At 35.3% G+C, this 17,435-nt stretch overlaps 1 protein-coding gene across 3 annotated transcripts in view; it reads left to right on the forward strand.

Annotated features, from left to right (window-relative positions):
- The window catches only part of LOC136026735 (armadillo-like helical domain-containing protein 3), an 89,020-nt gene that overhangs the window by 27,447 nt on the left and 44,138 nt on the right, over positions 1-17,435 (forward strand). For all 3 annotated transcript variants that reach the window (XM_065703465.1, XM_065703471.1, XM_065703466.1), the window contains exons 6-9: positions 579-734; positions 9,329-9,477; positions 14,292-14,443; positions 16,098-16,176. In XM_065703465.1, the coding sequence (XP_065559537.1) occupies positions 579-734; positions 9,329-9,477; positions 14,292-14,443; positions 16,098-16,176 (536 nt within the window). The remainder of the gene's footprint in view (positions 1-578; positions 735-9,328; positions 9,478-14,291; positions 14,444-16,097; positions 16,177-17,435) is intronic.

Consider the following 17,435-nt stretch of genomic DNA (forward strand, 5'->3'; position numbering starts at 1 on the left):
TATAAAGAAATAAAATATATTGTCTCTTTAGATTTAAATTAAGCCTTGCTAGGCGGCATAGTTGACAGTTCACTCCTTTATACCTTTAATTTAACGTTTTTCTCTATGAGGGTCATTATATTTTAACCTGATAAAACGAAAATTTTAAATCATTCAGGTAATGGGAACTTTTTATAAATCAGTTTCAAGAACCACAGACAAAGGACGAGCAGACTTCTAATCAAAATCTAACAGAAAAAATGTCAAACTAAAACAAATCGTTAATTGGGAATGTTTTTGTATAAATAGCTGTTGAAATTTGTTGGTTATTTTTTTCGAATATAGCTTATCCAACTGCTGTATTTAAAGTTGCACTTTGAGTTTAGGAGTGTGTCCACCTTTTCCCTTGTTGAACTTTATTTTTTTTTTTAAGCTTCTTCACCTTCCTTGGACCTGCTCTAGAACGCATCGTACATGGATGCATTTAAAATTATATTGTGTAAGCCTACTGAAAGCTCTTCTATATATTTTTCGGTTTTTAGATCATGTTTATCTTTTGTTGATTACTAATTTTCTCCCTTTTATTCATTTTTGTACAGTTGCTGTCGCTTCCGGAGAGCCGTTCTCAGTTTGGCCGTGATGTAGTTCTGCTCAACACGCTCTTAATAACTTATAAAAAGCAAGAAGCTGCCAATCCTTATCTGGTGAAACTTTCGCTTGTCGACGATGAACTCGTTTTGCATGGATATGCCCAGGTTTATTATTTTCTTTTCTTGGAGAAATATTTGTATCGAAGTGTGTTTCGCTTTTTTTATAATGCTGACTAATTTAAGTAATTTAGTTTTTCAACTTATTAAATAAACTGATTGTATCTTCACAGCTAAGTCAGATACTGAACTAGCCAAAAAGCCTTTCGGACGGCAGACATAAAAAAGAGAAAGAAGAAAAAGAAGAAACTTTATACTTTTTAATGAGGACCGGAGAAAAAAAAAATTACCACTTCAAGTGAACCCATAAGTTATTTCTCTGGAGAAGGTTCTATAATATCAAAAATGAATTATAGGGTCGTCATTTACACAGTTTTCATGGTGAGCTCTCCGCACAATCTTTTAATAGGGATGTCCCCCGTGGACGCTGGTCAGAGGAATGCGCCTCCACTAGGAAACAAGTAGACATTGAAGAATCTATATAAATAGGAAAGCAAAGTATTTAAAGGCAGGTATACAATGTATTCAAAGGGATTATGTTCATTAACTACCTATTGTGAAATAAAATATCCGGTCATTTAAAGAACATTACTTTTTTATTATTATTAATATATAGGAATATCAAACGCAGCAGTCTATAAAGCAAATCTAAAACAGGTTTTGGGCTTTGTCGCAAATTTCAGATAAAATATGTGTCGGCTTTTGCATTTTCTCCGTTTAAATTATTCGTCTCTTTCTCTTTTGAAAACCAACAGAAAGACCGACAAAATCCCTTAAGTATTTATCAATAGCAAGCTAAAAAATACTTAACATGGCAGAGATAGAAAGATTATTTGGACAGACGCGACCCCTTAAATTTTACCTGTAGTATACCAATAATATCAAACTTCTTAAACAAGAATGTTGTGCATCGCTATTTGTTTTGGTGATCCATGTTTCCTAAAAGTATGTTTTCTTGTTCTCATCAACATCCCAAAAATGAAGAGATCGAAACTAATCAAAAGAAGCTGAAAACCTGTTCCATTTACATGGCCATGCCGTTTCTGGCCGTTCAGAGTGTGTCGAATTTATTTTTATTGATTAATTCTCATCCCAGAACAACACAAGGTCATGCTATTGTTATTTTATTTCAGTTTCTGTCTAGTAAGTGAACCGTGCTTTTTCACACAATTTCCTGATAAACAAATGCGGGGAGTAGTGATTTCTCTCTGCTTTTAGCAAGCCAGATAGGGGGTAAAACTATGAGACGTCCACCAAGACGTTATTACGCACACCTGGGTCCGACCCAAAATATCGTCTAAATATTGCAAAACACCTGGGTTCAAAATATTCGTCTCTTTCTCGTTTAAAACCAACAGAAAGACCGACAAAATCGCTCAAGTATTTATCAAAAGCAAGCTAAAAAATCCTTAAGATGGGAGATATAGGAAATTCATTTGGATGGTGGGGCTTGTCCCCCACCACTGCACTGAAATTAAAGAATCCATGTTTTTGCTGGAAAATCTTCTTTTGATTTTTGAAAACTAGCCGATAGTAATTTTTTTATTATTCCAAATTCAAATTTTTATGCTATTAATTCGTATACGATAGCATTAAACTTTATTATGTTAGGACTATTAGCACATGTAATAAATTCAAGAAGACAGAGTGAGAGTATGGATAGCATTTGTTTTTAAGGATATGACAAAGAAGTTTTAGAATGAGCCTGTTTAGTAAGGACTGTCTAAGGAAAAGGACGGTTTTAGGTCATAGAAATCGCCATTGTCCACTCTCTGGGAATATGTGAAGTCTTAATTCTGGTTTTCCAACAACCTTATGTTATAACAATAAAAAACAACAAGAGGAGTAACTTGCGATTTTGGTTAGCTGTGTTTTGAATTGCAATGGAACTAAAGTCTGGAATTAAAGATTTATTGGAAAGAAGTTAATCTGTCTATATTTTGATTACAAGTAAGATATCCAGTTTTTATAGTTTCTCCCTATTTTTTGTGACGCTGTTAGAAATATTTTCTCTTTAACATAACACCCTTCTTTATTTCTTCTGTGTCAGCGTCTGTGTTGTCTCTAGTTCTTGTTTCCTTTGCGATCAGTTCCTTTTCCTGACTGTTTAATTCAATAAGACGTGCAGCAGATCCTCTTTGGTTATTTATGGGTTGTGGACAGTGTCTTATGTAGAGCTCGTATATATCATCTATATCCTAGACAATCTCGAGAACTGAGTATATTTGTGAAGTGTCTACGCGAGAGTTGAGGCATTCTTTACTACTTAAAACGTCACCTGCAAGCTCTGCAAGTTTACTAAATCTTTTGTTTTGAGATATATTTAAAAAAGAACATTTAATTTTGTAGCGATTGCTTTGAAGGAAAACTTTCAGCCGTTGAATATTTCTGGATTCACTATCAGGTATAGGTTGAGTGGTCCTGTTCTTAAATCTGCATCGAAAGCTAAACTTGATGTCATCCTTCACTACGCTCGAGTCTGCTAAAAACCAAAAATTTGTGAATACGTTCTGAACAATTCGTTAATTCTAGCCAAAAAGATACCATAGGATTGGAAAATCTCCAGAGCTTCTGCTTTTTTATGTGGATTTTAGCTGCAGATTGAGCTCGTATTTGGCTAAAAGAAAGACAAAGTGGGAGAAACTGGACGCACAACAACCGTGCTACCTATGCTAAAATACAATTTTCCTTGGTTTTTCAAGATGGGAACTGCTAAACTGACTGTCAATGACTTTTGAACATAACAAATTGACGCCCTAACTCAAATTTTCATTCTAAATTATTTGCATTCTGTATGAGTTTAGTATCTGAACTAAAAGGAACTGGCTTATGAACCTAATCGGATTACTTTTTGTACTGTATTGTGTTAGATTGCGTAATTAACTTGCGGACTTAATTGTGAGGAATTGCTCACTTCATACAAAGTGAGTTATTATTAGTGTATAATTGAATATATTGGTGTTATCGCTGATTAAAAACTGTGATTAAGACTGATTAACAGTTTGTGAATCTGCAGTATCTCGTCGGAATAAATGACGTGAAAAAAGCCCCTAAGGCGACCACCCGAGAAGGATACTCCCACTGAAACCCTTAGCCGGTCACCATTCCAACCTACCTATAAAACTTTTGCTAGAACCCCCCCAACTACGTGATCCAAAACTGTTAGCCACTTGTCAGGAATTCAGGCCTTAGCCGAAACTAACTCTAATGAAAGAGGTGAGACGCCTGGCAAAAAGAGGAAAAAGGATGAAACTCGTTCACCAACGATAGTGCAACCCCTCACTTCAAGTGTCCCAGAAACAAGTGCTAACGATCACCCCAATTATTATACTGTCTCAATCAAGAAAACCAATGGCCAACCCTTTTCAAAAGATCGAATAATGCAAATTAGGAAAGCTGTCTTTCTGATCACCAAGGTGAATTTTGAACTTGTTTTCAAGCAGGACGAGTCTGTTGATATTTACTTTACGTCTTCTCAGGCGGCAGACCATGTCCTGTCAAAATCCAAAGAAATAATTCTTGATGGCTCAAAAATTTTAGCCACAAAAAAAGATGTGGAAAAGTTACACAAGTATGTGCTGTATGGTGTTGATACCAGTGTAAAAGTGGAGGAAATACAAACTGAACTAATAGATTCTTCAGGTCTTCTCACCAATCCTTCAACTGCTATAAGGCTAAGTTTAAACAAAGAAGTTTTTCTTCACCCTAGCCGTTCAATCCTTATTTCCTGCAAAATTGAGCTAAGTGGAGAAATATTCTTGTACGGTATGTCTCTTTTTTACAAGATTTATAAGCCTAAGCCCCTACAATGCTCCACTTGTCTGGCCCACGGCCACAGCAAAAAACACTGCAAACAGTCCCATCCGTCTTTCCTTAAGTGTGGGAAAACAGGCCATGTAATTAGTGAATGCCCTGAGTCAGACCCTTTCTGCAGAAATTGTAACCGTAAGGGACACACAGCCCTCCAAAAACAATCTTGCCCAGCTCACCAAAAGCGAGTTGTAATCCTTAGAACATCTGATAAAATGAACCTACCCTACTCAGTTGTAGCTGCAAGAATCTCTTGACAACCCACACCCCATCGGCCCAGTAGAAGCCAAGCAACAGTTGCTGTAGCAGATGCAAAGACAGTATCATTTCCAAAAGAAGCAAATAATGTTCATACTCAAGGTTCTAGTCACTCCCCCCATCCCTTACCTAAGTTTACTTCAACATCCTACCCTCAAAAAGATTCATCTAAAAATAGCCAAGAATGGCAAAGGCTTGCAACTTATCTCACAGTCAGTCACTTAATTGAGGTTAGTAATGAAGCTGAGGAAACCAAAAATATTCTCAAGAAGAAAGCTATCACTAAACTCCTTGGTGATGGCATATTAGAAACAGCTATGGCTCAATTATCCTCCATGAAAAAGGACATAGATTCCACATCAAAGCTAGTTAAGCCTGTAGACTCAACTGCAAATCAAATCAATGCAGGCTCTGAAATTACCACAACCCCCAAGACGGTAATCGATGCCACTGTCTTAGTCAAAGGCAAGAAATCTAAGAAAAAAACGGCAAACTTTCCATCCCAGTCCAAAATTACCACCAATGATATTTCGTCGGCTGAAGAAGATTTCCAATATTCTAATCAAGGAGATGATGAAACTCAGACCACAATGGATGTTTAAATGTGCACCGTACAAGATTTTACGTTTCTCACGAATTTATCACTGTGTAATAATGTTGTTTTTAACTACTACGATGACCAAAATAATTTGCCCACCAGCCCCTTAGCTCTAGCCCCGATAGCCCTTTAAACCAAATTAACTGTGAATATCCCGACACTTTTGATTTTGTGAAAAATGTGAAACCTAGGCTAATGGAAGAGACCAAACTTAATGTAATTTGCTTTAACATCAGAAGTATACGGGATAAGTGGGCTAATTTTAAAGACTTAATTTTAATTAATGGTTACTGCCCTTTCGAAGTAATTGGAATAACGGAAACGTGGCTTTCAGAAATTGATGATAAGAATGAATTTTCCCTCCCTGGTTTTCAAGCTATTCATATTGAAAGAAAATTAACCAAGTCCTCTGGCGGCATTTCTCTTTACATCCGGTCAAGTCTGAAATTCACCAGGCTATTAGACTGTGAATCCTTATTCTCGCAACCTATAAATAATAGATGCATTTATTCAATAATCGTAGACATAAGTGTTGACGAGAATTCTTTTATTTTTTCATTATTTTATAAGCCCTCCTCATTTCCGACCCCTTTCTTTTGTAACCTGTTTGATGATTTTTCTAGTTTTATTAATTTACCACAAAAGAAGGCAATAGTTTTTGGAGACTTCAATTGTAATTTACTAAATGTTAGCAATAATAATGATTGTGATACCTTTTTTGAAACATTCACCTCAAGTGGTCTTCTTCCCACAATCCTTTTTCCTACTAGAGTTGATCCTGTGAGGTCTACTGCTACTGTAATTGACAACATTTTTGTATCCACTTCCCTGGGAAACCACCTGTCCTCCAAAATAATATTTTCTGACCTGTCAGATCACTTTCCAATCTATCTGTCGCTACCCTCCCTACCAACTTCTCAGCCCTCTAGAACTATAACCCCTACGTATAATAGAATATATAATACTGTGAATATGAACAGGTTCACAGATCGTTTGAAATCCTTCGACTGGTCCAAGGTTTTGGATTGTCAGGATGTTAATTCAGCCACAAATGGTTTTACACAGAGACTGAGTGATCTTATCAGTTCAACCTTTCCAGTTCGTAAATCAAACCGAAAAACTACCCATATACGCCCCTGGATGTTCTAATAGCCTGATAATCTCTTCATACCGAAAAAATGACCTATGTAAGTTAGCCTGCAAAACCAGTAACGTTATTGACCTGACTAATTATAAAAAAATACAAAAATTTATATACCAAACTTGTCCGGGAAGCAAAAAAAAAATTATTATTATTCAAAAATCTCTCATTGCAAAGGGAACTTGCAAAAAATTTGGTCAACAATAAATGAGATTCTTTCAAAAAAAAGAAATTCAAGATCTGTACCTCTTAACCTTAAGGACATCAGTGGCAGATTAATTGACCCAAGTTCAGTACCGGATGCTTTTAATAATTATTTCACTAATATTCCAAATGCTAACTCCTGTTCCTTCTCCCAGTCAGTACACCCTAGCAAGAATCCCGGATCCATGTTTTTCTCTCCAACTTTTCGTAAAAAGGTGCTTTAAGTTATCAAATGTCTTTCTAATAGTAGTACACCTGAATTCTTTGGCATAAGTAATAAGCTTCTTAGGACCGTATCTTCCTATATTTGTGAACCCATTGTGCACATAGCAAACCTGTCTATGACCAATGGAGTCTTCCCAGAAATATTTAAATCAGCAATTGTTATCCCGATTCATAAAAAAGGCGATCCGTCTGAGATAAGTAATTATCGTCCAATCTCACTTCTCCCAGTTATATCTAAAGTGCTCGAGAGAATTATATTCCGACGTCTTTCTCCCTTTTTATTTGGGATTCATTCTTCAGATTCGTTGATTTCTCCTCATCAATATGGCTTCCGTTCCAAATTTTCAACTGCTCATGCACTAATAGACGCCACACAGTTTATACGTTCCCAACTTGACCTTAAAAATACTGTATTGGGCATATTTCTGGACTTTTCTAAGGCCTTTGATATGGTTGATCACAGTGCTCTATTAAGTAAACTCAACAAATTAGGGATTCGTGGAGTTCCTTTCTCATGGTTTGGCTCTTATCTCTCCGGTAGAGTACAGAGTGTGAGTCTGGGCGGGTTGACTTCACATCCCCTGCCTGTCCGAAGGGGCGTCCCACAAGGCTCTGTTCTTGGCCCAATACGTTTTCTCCTTTATATTAATTATTTGGTTACGGACCTGGGTCCATCAGTGCACCCAGTACTTTGTGCTGACGATAGCAACTTTTTCATCACCGGTCCTAATTTACCATCCGTCGTCGCCTCTGCTCAAACCCTTCTGAATAGAGTACAGGAGTGGTGTCTAGTTAACTGCATGACCATTAACATCAAGAAAAGTCAGGTTGTATTATTTCGAACCCCTTACAAAAAAAAAAATGAAGCTCAGCAAGCACTTGGCCTAAAATATTTTACCAATCTCCTCCCACAGGCTGAAGTTGCCAAGTTTCTTGGTGTCCACATAGACTTCTCCCTATCATTTGCAACACACGTGTCCTACATCAGAGCCATAATTTTGCGACAGGTAAGTATGATTAATCGTGCGAATTATTTTCTTCCTCCCGATATCCTTGTCACCCTTTATTACTCTTTTATTTACCCATATATCTCATACTGTGGATCTGTTTGGGGCAACACTTTTCCTTCAGTTACCAATAAATTAAAATCTGCCCAAAACCGTGCCATCAAAGCAGTTTTTCGGCTGCCCCGACTATATCCCACCCAGGACTTGTACTCCGATTTTGGTATTATCCCTTTTGAACAAATCATCAAAAAATTAAATCTATACCTTGCATACTCCGCTTACCATAAAACTTTTCCTCCTCAACTATTATCTTATTTTAATATAAATAATTCTGAAGGCCTCTGTCTCCGTTCATCCAACCGTTCCTTCATTGTCCCCAAATGTGTCTCTAGTTCCTTCCAGCGATCCCCCATTTATAAATATATACTTCAATGGAATATAATACCCTCCAGTGTCGAGCTATCCACAATTTTTCGCACGCTGTATAACAATGTACTAAAATTTTGATATTATAACTCTCTAAATTCTTATTCAATTTGCTTTAGTTACCCATGTTTTCTCTTTTCTTTTTTTCTCTCTTCTTCATTTTCAATTTTTTGTGGTTATAGTCCTCAACAAGTCCGCTTCCAGGATCTCTATTATTGTTGGTGTTATATTCTAGTTTTATTTGAATAAATTGAATTGAATTGAACTGAATGTATTTATAAACTTTTTACGAGTCGGGCAAAAATTACGGGGGTTAGAGAGGGGGTTCAAACTGGATAACCACTCCCTGTGGATACAGCCCTGTCTACAATCACTGGCTTAATATGATCACCTCCGGGGGAGGGGGGAGAAAATTAGTTATATCTATCAGTTTTCCTTGTTGTGCCTGGTAGGGTTTTTAAATATCCAGTTGAAGGTTTTTGACGATAACAATTTCAGTCATGTCATTTTCATTTCAATTGTACATCAATTTTACGCGGTTTCATTCTGTTTCAAAATTCCTTCTTGTATTTGTAAATTATTTTTAGTTGAAACCAATTTTTTCTCTTTTTAGTTGAAAATCCTGTTTGAAAAAAAAGTCATCAAGTGCCTTTTGAATCACCACAACCAAACTTTTCCACACCACTTAATATACCTGCACAAAGTTCCTATCAGTTACTGGACTAAAGTAGAATTTGCAGTAGAAAACGTTTGGCTTTTTTTAGCCTGAAAAAACCCTAGTGTTTGTGTAAACTGTGTTCCCGTGTAGCTTGTGCTGCAGAGTGAAAGTATTGGTCAAACAAAGCCTAAATGTCATAAGACCAGAAATTTTAAAATAACCAGTCCGTTTAAGGTTTGAAGAGCCTTATAAAAATCTATTTCCCAAATACTATCAACCAGGATAACCCTTCAAATCAATATATATTTTTTTCAGGTTATTTCAAGTGGTCTGCAAGAGTTTTGCCGAAAATATATAGTCGTAAAGCAACAGGAACCTCAGAATTCATGGCTTAGTTCCATTACGTCAATGGTTGGTAATATGTTTGTTTCTGAAGAAGCACATAACAAAATGGAAAAACTCAAGTAAGATATATACAGTCTAAGGTTTCGTGGAGCAATCAGTAATCGTATTGGTCAATGCACCTTACTGAACCTTCCCTCTGATTTTTCTCTTATTGTTGGTAAACTATATAATATGGGTAGTATCCTACCGATCAAGGATTATTAGGGAGGTTGATGTAGTTCCCGAAATTGTTTGAGAGTGATTTGAAGCTGAAATTAATTGAGTTCGAATTGTGTTAATCAACACAGGTAAGTTCAACTTAAGAGTAGCGCCGTAGTTAGCTGTAGCCAGTTGGATAAGCGTAGGCAAGTTTAGCAGATTTTCTTCTTTGTCCTACAAAAGGAAGCTGGCTGTTTTGACCATTTAACTATCAATGACTTTTTTGGAAATTTTATTTAATAAAATAGCGATTGAGATCTCTAAGAAATAGTGTTAACTAGTGAGTCTTCTCGCCGTAACCGGTTATAAGGATGATGTTGTAATATCATTGTCTAACCAAGATTAGAATATTGGAAGCTACAGTGATGACAGTGGTCAAATATGGCTCTGAAGCATGTGCGCTCCGAAAAGCGGATGAAAATTTACTAGATGTTTTCCAGAGAAATTGCCTACGGATTGTTCTGGGTACCCGGCTGATTGACCGTATTTCAAACAGTAGGCTGTACGTAATATGTGGTTCAATCCTGCTTTCTAGGGCTATAATAAAAGAAAGATTGAGATGGTTAGACCACGTTCCGCGGATGAAGGATGAGAGATTGCCGAAGATTGTCCTTTTTGACCAACCGTCTGCGGTTAAACGGAAAGCAGGTCATCCTTGTCTTGGATGGGAGGATGTCATAAATAAAGATTTAAAGGGAATGGGAACTCTCTAGGAGGGTGTAAATAGGCCTTGAATAGATTGGGTTAGAGGAGGATTTTGCGTAGCTGTGATGGCCTTAGGCGGCTTGGTGCTGCGGTGAGTTATTATTAGTAGTAGTAGTTGTAGTATAGTCACTTTTGAAAGGCTGGGCTAATTTCCAAACTGTTATTGATGATTTGTGGTTTTTGATGAGTAGTTACCACCAGCAAAATCAGGATCAAGTTTTTGTTTCTGATTTTTTTTTTCGAAAAAATAAATTATTTACTATATAAATAAATAAAAATCACATAATGTTATTAATGTATAAAACAGTACTTCGAACTAGCATACTAGACAGCTTCATTTAAGTTTGATTACATTATGATTAATTCTATTCAGGATAAGTTGGAACAAATCATAGCAATGACGTTTGTTCAAAATAAAACATATTTTGTCACCTATGAGATATAAACCCAAAGCTGCTTTGATGGGTAGGAAAAAATATAAGCCATTGCGCATGCGTTAATCCTTAAATTCTGTAATTTATTTCAGTCCCTTTGGTTTGATTTGAACTTCAATAAAGTGAAGATGGACGTTTGGATTGCATAAATCTACATAGGTCGGATTCTTAGCGAAAGGATTTTCGCTCTCGAGAGGAAGGGTTACAAAAGTAGAGCATTAAGCTATGTTTTTACTGAGATTGGAATTTACCCATAATCACTCTTCTTTAAAAGTATGCGCATATTTTATTTTAATGCAGTCTTTCAATTTTTATTTTATTTTCTGCCTTGGAGGGTATTCGATTGTGTCACGAAATCTTGGAGATTAGCTCTCGAGAGAAAGGGTTACAAAAGTAGAGCATTTTCAGGTTATAGTTTTACCTAGATTGGAATTTACTCATAACCCCTATTCGTTAAAAGTATGCCCTTATTTTATTTTGATGCAATCATTCAATTTGTATTTTCTACCGAGGATGGTATTCGATTGTTTCATTAAATCTTGAGATTTTTTTTCTGATTCATTATTGAAGAATCGATTTGTAAGACGCTTCAAGTCCGTTTGGAACCATCTGGAGCATAATCATTTAACCAATTAAGAAAAACCTGGCCATTTGTTTTTTACCTACTCCATCAATTATATTAATTCGCAAGAATGAAAAAAATTCATATAAAGGATTAGATTATAGGTTTATATGACTTACCAAAAAAAACTATTAAAACAGCATATATACAGGAATCTTCGCAATGCAATTATTTTGGGTTTAAATATTATATAGGGGGGTGAAATCGACGTTGGGAAACCATCTTAGGGTAGAAACTGTTCTCTTTTTCTGCAGCAACAAAACTGAATATCTTAGAACTACAGTAAAAAATAGACATGGTCCCAGGTAGAAATATGGTGTTTTTATGAGGACAATTTAACGCCTAAGCCGGTACAAATAGGAACAGATGGTATCCTAGTCTAGGTAAATTTGGTATAGGAAAAGAAAACAGTCATGGCTGCAGACTGCTACAATTTTGCATTTATAACAATTTAGTTATAAGTAAAACAGTAATTTTTCATAAAATGGTCTGTAAGTTAACATGGTATTATTGTGACGGTAAGACAGCAAGCTATTGAAATTTAGGTAGGGTAACTACCTTCCGGGAAGCTGTGACGTTGATAGACTCCGGGATGAGGATTTGAGAGAAACTTTCCAGGAACAGTTGAATGATGAATGTGTAGAAGATGGATGGAATAAATTTTAGGAAATTAGTTTATGAAGTTTCTAATGGTGTCTTTGGGAAGAAAGTTAACAACGCAGATAGGAATATTAGTGAAAATGCTTTACATTTAACTGAGAGGAAGAGGTGCTTGCGCAAGATTTGTATGAGCGTAAGATCGGGTGAAAATGACGGGAATGTAAAGAATGTGGAGAAAGTATTAAAGTATGAACTGAACAGGTATGAAGGGGAGGCCATGGATAAAATTACCGAAGATATGGAACATACAGCCAGATGGCATAAAAGTAGTTACTGTACTGGCATGTTAATAAATTGAGAGTGAGTTGTCAATCTGGAAGCCCCCAGTTAAAGATAGGAATGAGGCCACAAGTAGTGATAAGGATAGAGTTAAAGCGAGATAGGCAAAACACTTTGAGAATGTGCGAAACCGTGATAGGGTTACAGAAAAATATTTAGAGGAGAATGGACAAGTGTATGACACTTTGGATGTGAGAGGAGATATATTTTGTGAGGAAGAATTAGTGACAGTACTAAAAGGATGAAAAGATAGAAAGGCCTCAGGTGCTGATAGTGTGGTAAATCAGTTTATTAAATATGGTGGTTATAAAGTTAAAATAAGTTACTGAATATTGTCTATAATTTTTGAAAAAAGGGAAATGTCTAGCCATTTTAAGGAAAACTGATTAAACTCCTTGTATAAGAAAGAAGGTAAAAGTGACTGTGGCAATTATAGAGGCATTAGCCTGGTTTCTGTAGGTTCCAAAATTTTATCTCCCATGTTAATAATTAAGAAGTGCCTGAGTTATCAAACACCTTTGGTCCTCAGTTTTATATATTATGAGTAAACGTTCGACTCTGTTGATAGAAGAGCTTTAGCGATTTTCTTATCCTTGTATAGTATACCAGACAATTACATGAAAAGATTAGTTATTTACGGAAATAATATTGCTGTGGTTAAAATAGAAAATGAAATTAGTACTTGGTTTCGTATCAAATCTTGGTTAAGAAGAGTTGCGTTCTCTCCTCGTTTTATGTGGATGATTTCGATGGACCTTGTCATAAGCAACACCGCAATGGCAATGGGAGAGCACGGAATCAAATGAAGATCATTGACTTAGGTTCTACTGATGATTTAAGCAGCCTAGATGAAGGTGTTTGAAAATGAACGAACTCTTAGAGGCTTTGCGATTTCAGGGTGTGAGAACAGGTTTGAAAGTTAATATTAAGAAGACTAAGTTGCTAAGGCTAGGAATAAGTAAAGATGAAAAGGTGATGCTGAGTAAAGACAAGATCGATCAAGTGGATAGCTTCACTTACCTAGGTAGTACTATTTGTAAAGATGGTGGGTGCAGTGAAGATCTTTAAAATAGGATTGCCAATTCTTAGTGTGTTTTTTCTCAGTTGAAAAAAGTTTGAAAAAATTGGAATATAATTCTGCAAGCCAAGATGGGAATATCGAAAGCTACAGGGATGACAGTGGTCAAGTATTGTTCTGGAGCATTGGCGCTTAAAAAAATAGATGATGAAGATTTGTTGGATTTTTTCTAGGGAAATCATATTCGGTGGTATAGGTACCAGACTGACTGACAGTATCTCAAACTGTAGGCTGTAGGAAAAGTGTGGTTCAGTCCCGCTTTTATTGTTTTAAAAAGTAGAGTTGTGAGAAACAATCAAACTTTAGCGTAAAGAGCGGGGCGTTGAGGAGGGGACAGCCCAAATCATATATGGAATAATTTCTGTTCGTTTTAAGTTTTAATGACGCTCCTTACTTTCAGTTAAAAAAAAAAAACTTGTTTTTTTATTTAATTTCTGAACGTTTTTAAATTAACGCTGGCACCGTACATGAATAATTAAAACGAAATTTACATATTAATTTTAGTTTTTTTTTGGCTAAATGGCTTTCTCAAAGTTTTGATCGGATGATTTTTAGAAAAAAGGGTTGGGGGAGGGTGAGGGGGGCTAGTTGCCCTTCCGTTTTTAGTTACTTAAAAAGGCCACTAGAACTTTGAATTTTAATTACCTTCGTTTTTATTAGTAATAAATATACATAACTTACAAATTAACTTACGTAACGAACTTCTATATTTAATAAAGATTTTGAAACAAATGTCCAAAATATAATTTTAATATTTCAAAGTCATATACTAAAAGACCAGAAAGTAAAACTAAAAATGAAAGAAAATGTATGTTTTTTCCTCAGTTGTGGTTTCTTCTTCTTAAAGTCTACTTTTCATACTGTTTCCTTCTGAATTTTCCCTACTTTTAATTTCAGGGCTAACGATTCTCTGCTTCTTGCCCTATACGAAGCTGTCCATTCGAGCAGGAATTTTGTCACTGTTTTTGCTTACATTCAACCTCATGAAAGGCCCCCACAACCTCCTTCTGATGAAGAAATTGAAGCTGATCATCAAGACGACAGCATAGGTATAGTACATATTTCGTTCTCTGTGTCTTTCGTCACAGATTGTCAATTGACTAACATTAGTAATTTCTTAAATCAGAGTGCCTTTCTGATCATTATTAAAATAAAACTTTCTTTCTCAACGTTTATCGCCTTACTTGAAAGTTTTACCCGTTATTTTACCCCCACCCCTTTTTGCACTTCCTGGTTGAAGGGTTATGGAAGGGAGATCCGTACCGCCGTGAGGGACTGTAAAGGCCAACGCCGTATCCTTTACCTTCTCTACATAATTACTCTTATTAAATAGTAAAAAAAATATAAAAAAAATAGCCATAGTCAGTTTTTGGAACGACTTTCTTAGCGTTTTAGAGGCCTTTTAGAGAATAACTTTCTTAAAAAATATACCTTGTCTTGTTACTATGACGCTTTTATAAATTTTATAAGTATTCTTATGTATAGTAACAGCATCTCTGATTTATCTCTGAAGCAACTTCTAAGTTTGCAATAAAATGTGCATGTAATTAATGTTAGCTTTTTTCTTAATGTGGTAATTTCTTACTGAACTTGTGGTATTTTTTTTTTTTTCATTTCCCGTTTTCAATTTTCAATTCAGAAAATATGCATGTAATTATTGCTAACTTTTTATCTTAGCTTAGAAATTTCTGACCAAATTTGTGGTAATAGTTTTCTTTTGAAAATTTGAAAGTTTTACCCGTTATTTTACCCCCACCCCGTTTTGCACTTCCTGGTTGAAGGGTTATGGAAGGGAGATCTGTACCGCCGTGAGGGACTGTAAAGGCCAACGCCGTATCCTTTACCTTCTCTACATAATTACTCTTATTAAATAGTAAAAAAAAAATATAAAAAAATAGCCATGGTCAGTTTTTGGAACGACTTTCTTAGCGTTTTAGAGGCCTTTTAGAGAATAACTTTCATAAAAAATATACCTTGTCTTGTTACTATGACGCTTTTATAAATTTTATAAGTATTCTTATGTATAGTAACAGCATCTCTAATTTATCTCTGAAGCAACTTCTAAGTTTGCAATAAAATGTGCATGTAATTAATTTAGCTTTTTTCTTAATGTGGTAATTTCTTACTGAACTTGTGGTATTTTTTTTTTTCATTTCCCGTTTTCAATTTTCAATTCAGAAAATATGCATGTAATTATTGCTAACTTTTTATCTTAGCTTAGAAATTTCTGACCAAATTTGTGGTAATAGTTTTTTTTCAAGTCTGATTTTCAATTTTCAATTCCAAAAACACGCATTCGATTGTTATTAACTTTTAACCGTAACTTGAAAACTTCTAACAAAGCTCGTGGTAAATTTTTCTTTATAATTTTCAATTCAGGAAATTTGCATGTAATTGTTATGGACTTATTATCTTAGCTTTGAAATTTTTAACCCACTTCGTAGTAAACTTTTGTATTATTCTTAAAAGATATACTATTCACAAACCAATATATTTGAAATCAGTATGGCACGAAGATCGTATTAGAAAAGAATATGGTTAATTTATGATGCTTATTAGTTTATTGATTAGTGCACTAAACAGCCTTCTAGATTGTCAATTTTTGAATTTTGCTCTTTTCTTTCGTTTTTGTTGTTTTTCCTTGCTTATGCATTGTCTAGCGATAAGCAATTTGCTTCACCCTCTACTCTCTTTTTTTTTTAGGAGCACCTGCTACACCAACACCAACTGTGGAAAACGTCACCCATTCATCAAGTCTATTAGCAACCCTACTAGAATATTGGTTTGTATCCTGTTGTTTCAGATACTTCTTTATTAAGAGTGAAGGCTTCTAAAGTAAACCGACAAGCCATACTAAACTCAGATGAGGAAACACTGTCCAGCGGGAAGTGGAAATCTTAGAAGCGAATATTTCGAGAGGAGAAATGTCACTTTTTTACAGAGCGAACAAAATAGTAAATACAAGGGAGTATTTGAGTCCTCAGCGTGTAAATAAAAACGAAAACGTAATAAAAACTGATAATGTAAAAGCTTGTAAATCTCTCTGTATTTCTTAAACGCGAGATTTAAAGAAAAACTCGAAGTAAAAATCGGAAAAAAAATCTAGAAGTCCAAAAAAAAAAAAAAAAAATCAAATTTACAATAAAATGAGTGATCAATCCGTTGCTTCTCTCTTAAAATATGACTAAGTTTAATGAACTTTAAAAGCTGCTGTGACTGCACGGTGAAGTTGCTGTCCAAATGCCATTATTACAAATGCATGGGTAGATATTATGCCAGTATAATTAATTCACCATATTGGTTGGAATTATGAACTTTGGTTCAAGATATTTCTGCTCCATTGGTGGTTGTATACTTTAACTGCAAAATAAGCCACTAGTTTTTTTTTAATTATTATGAATTATTCTATAGTTCGGAAGATAACAAAAAAGGAATTGAGATTCTCCCCTTCGTTAAGTCGTCACCTCATTTTTAGTTTAAAATATTTATTAAACTTAATGAAAGTTTTACGGTCCTTTAAATTAGTATTCGGGGTCCTGATTAATTAATTCATCAGGTGGGGCAAATTGTCTGCGATGGACTGCATGTTGTTATTAGGCTATATGGAACTTCTATAAATGTTAATGACCAAATAAAACTGGATATACCCGGATTTAGGACAAAGTGAATAAATTGGCGGAGGATGGCAAGCGGTGCCCTCGCCTTGTATACATCTAGTGGCTCTTTAGGCCCTTTCAGAAATGATCTAATTAGGAAACAGGAAGGGGTATTTGAATCGCTATCTACTGATGCTAAATTGCAAGAAAAGGACCTTATTATTGATTAATGTTTATTGATTCTCACGTGGATACATCCCTTCGTTTCTTTTGATCCTTCACCAGTTCGTGGAGACAAAACAAATTCGTCCATTTGAGCTTATAAAAATAGGACATTTCAACATGGACTTATATCACCTTGCATCCTTAGTGACTAGATTTTCTATCAACTTTGTTTACAGCCAGAACTTCACCACCAGAATGTATTTCGGCACGTGTAACTGAC

This window comes from Artemia franciscana, chromosome 1 (genome assembly GCF_032884065.1).
Source record: "Artemia franciscana chromosome 1, ASM3288406v1, whole genome shotgun sequence".
NCBI classification, from domain to species: Eukaryota; Metazoa; Arthropoda; class Branchiopoda; order Anostraca; family Artemiidae; genus Artemia; species Artemia franciscana.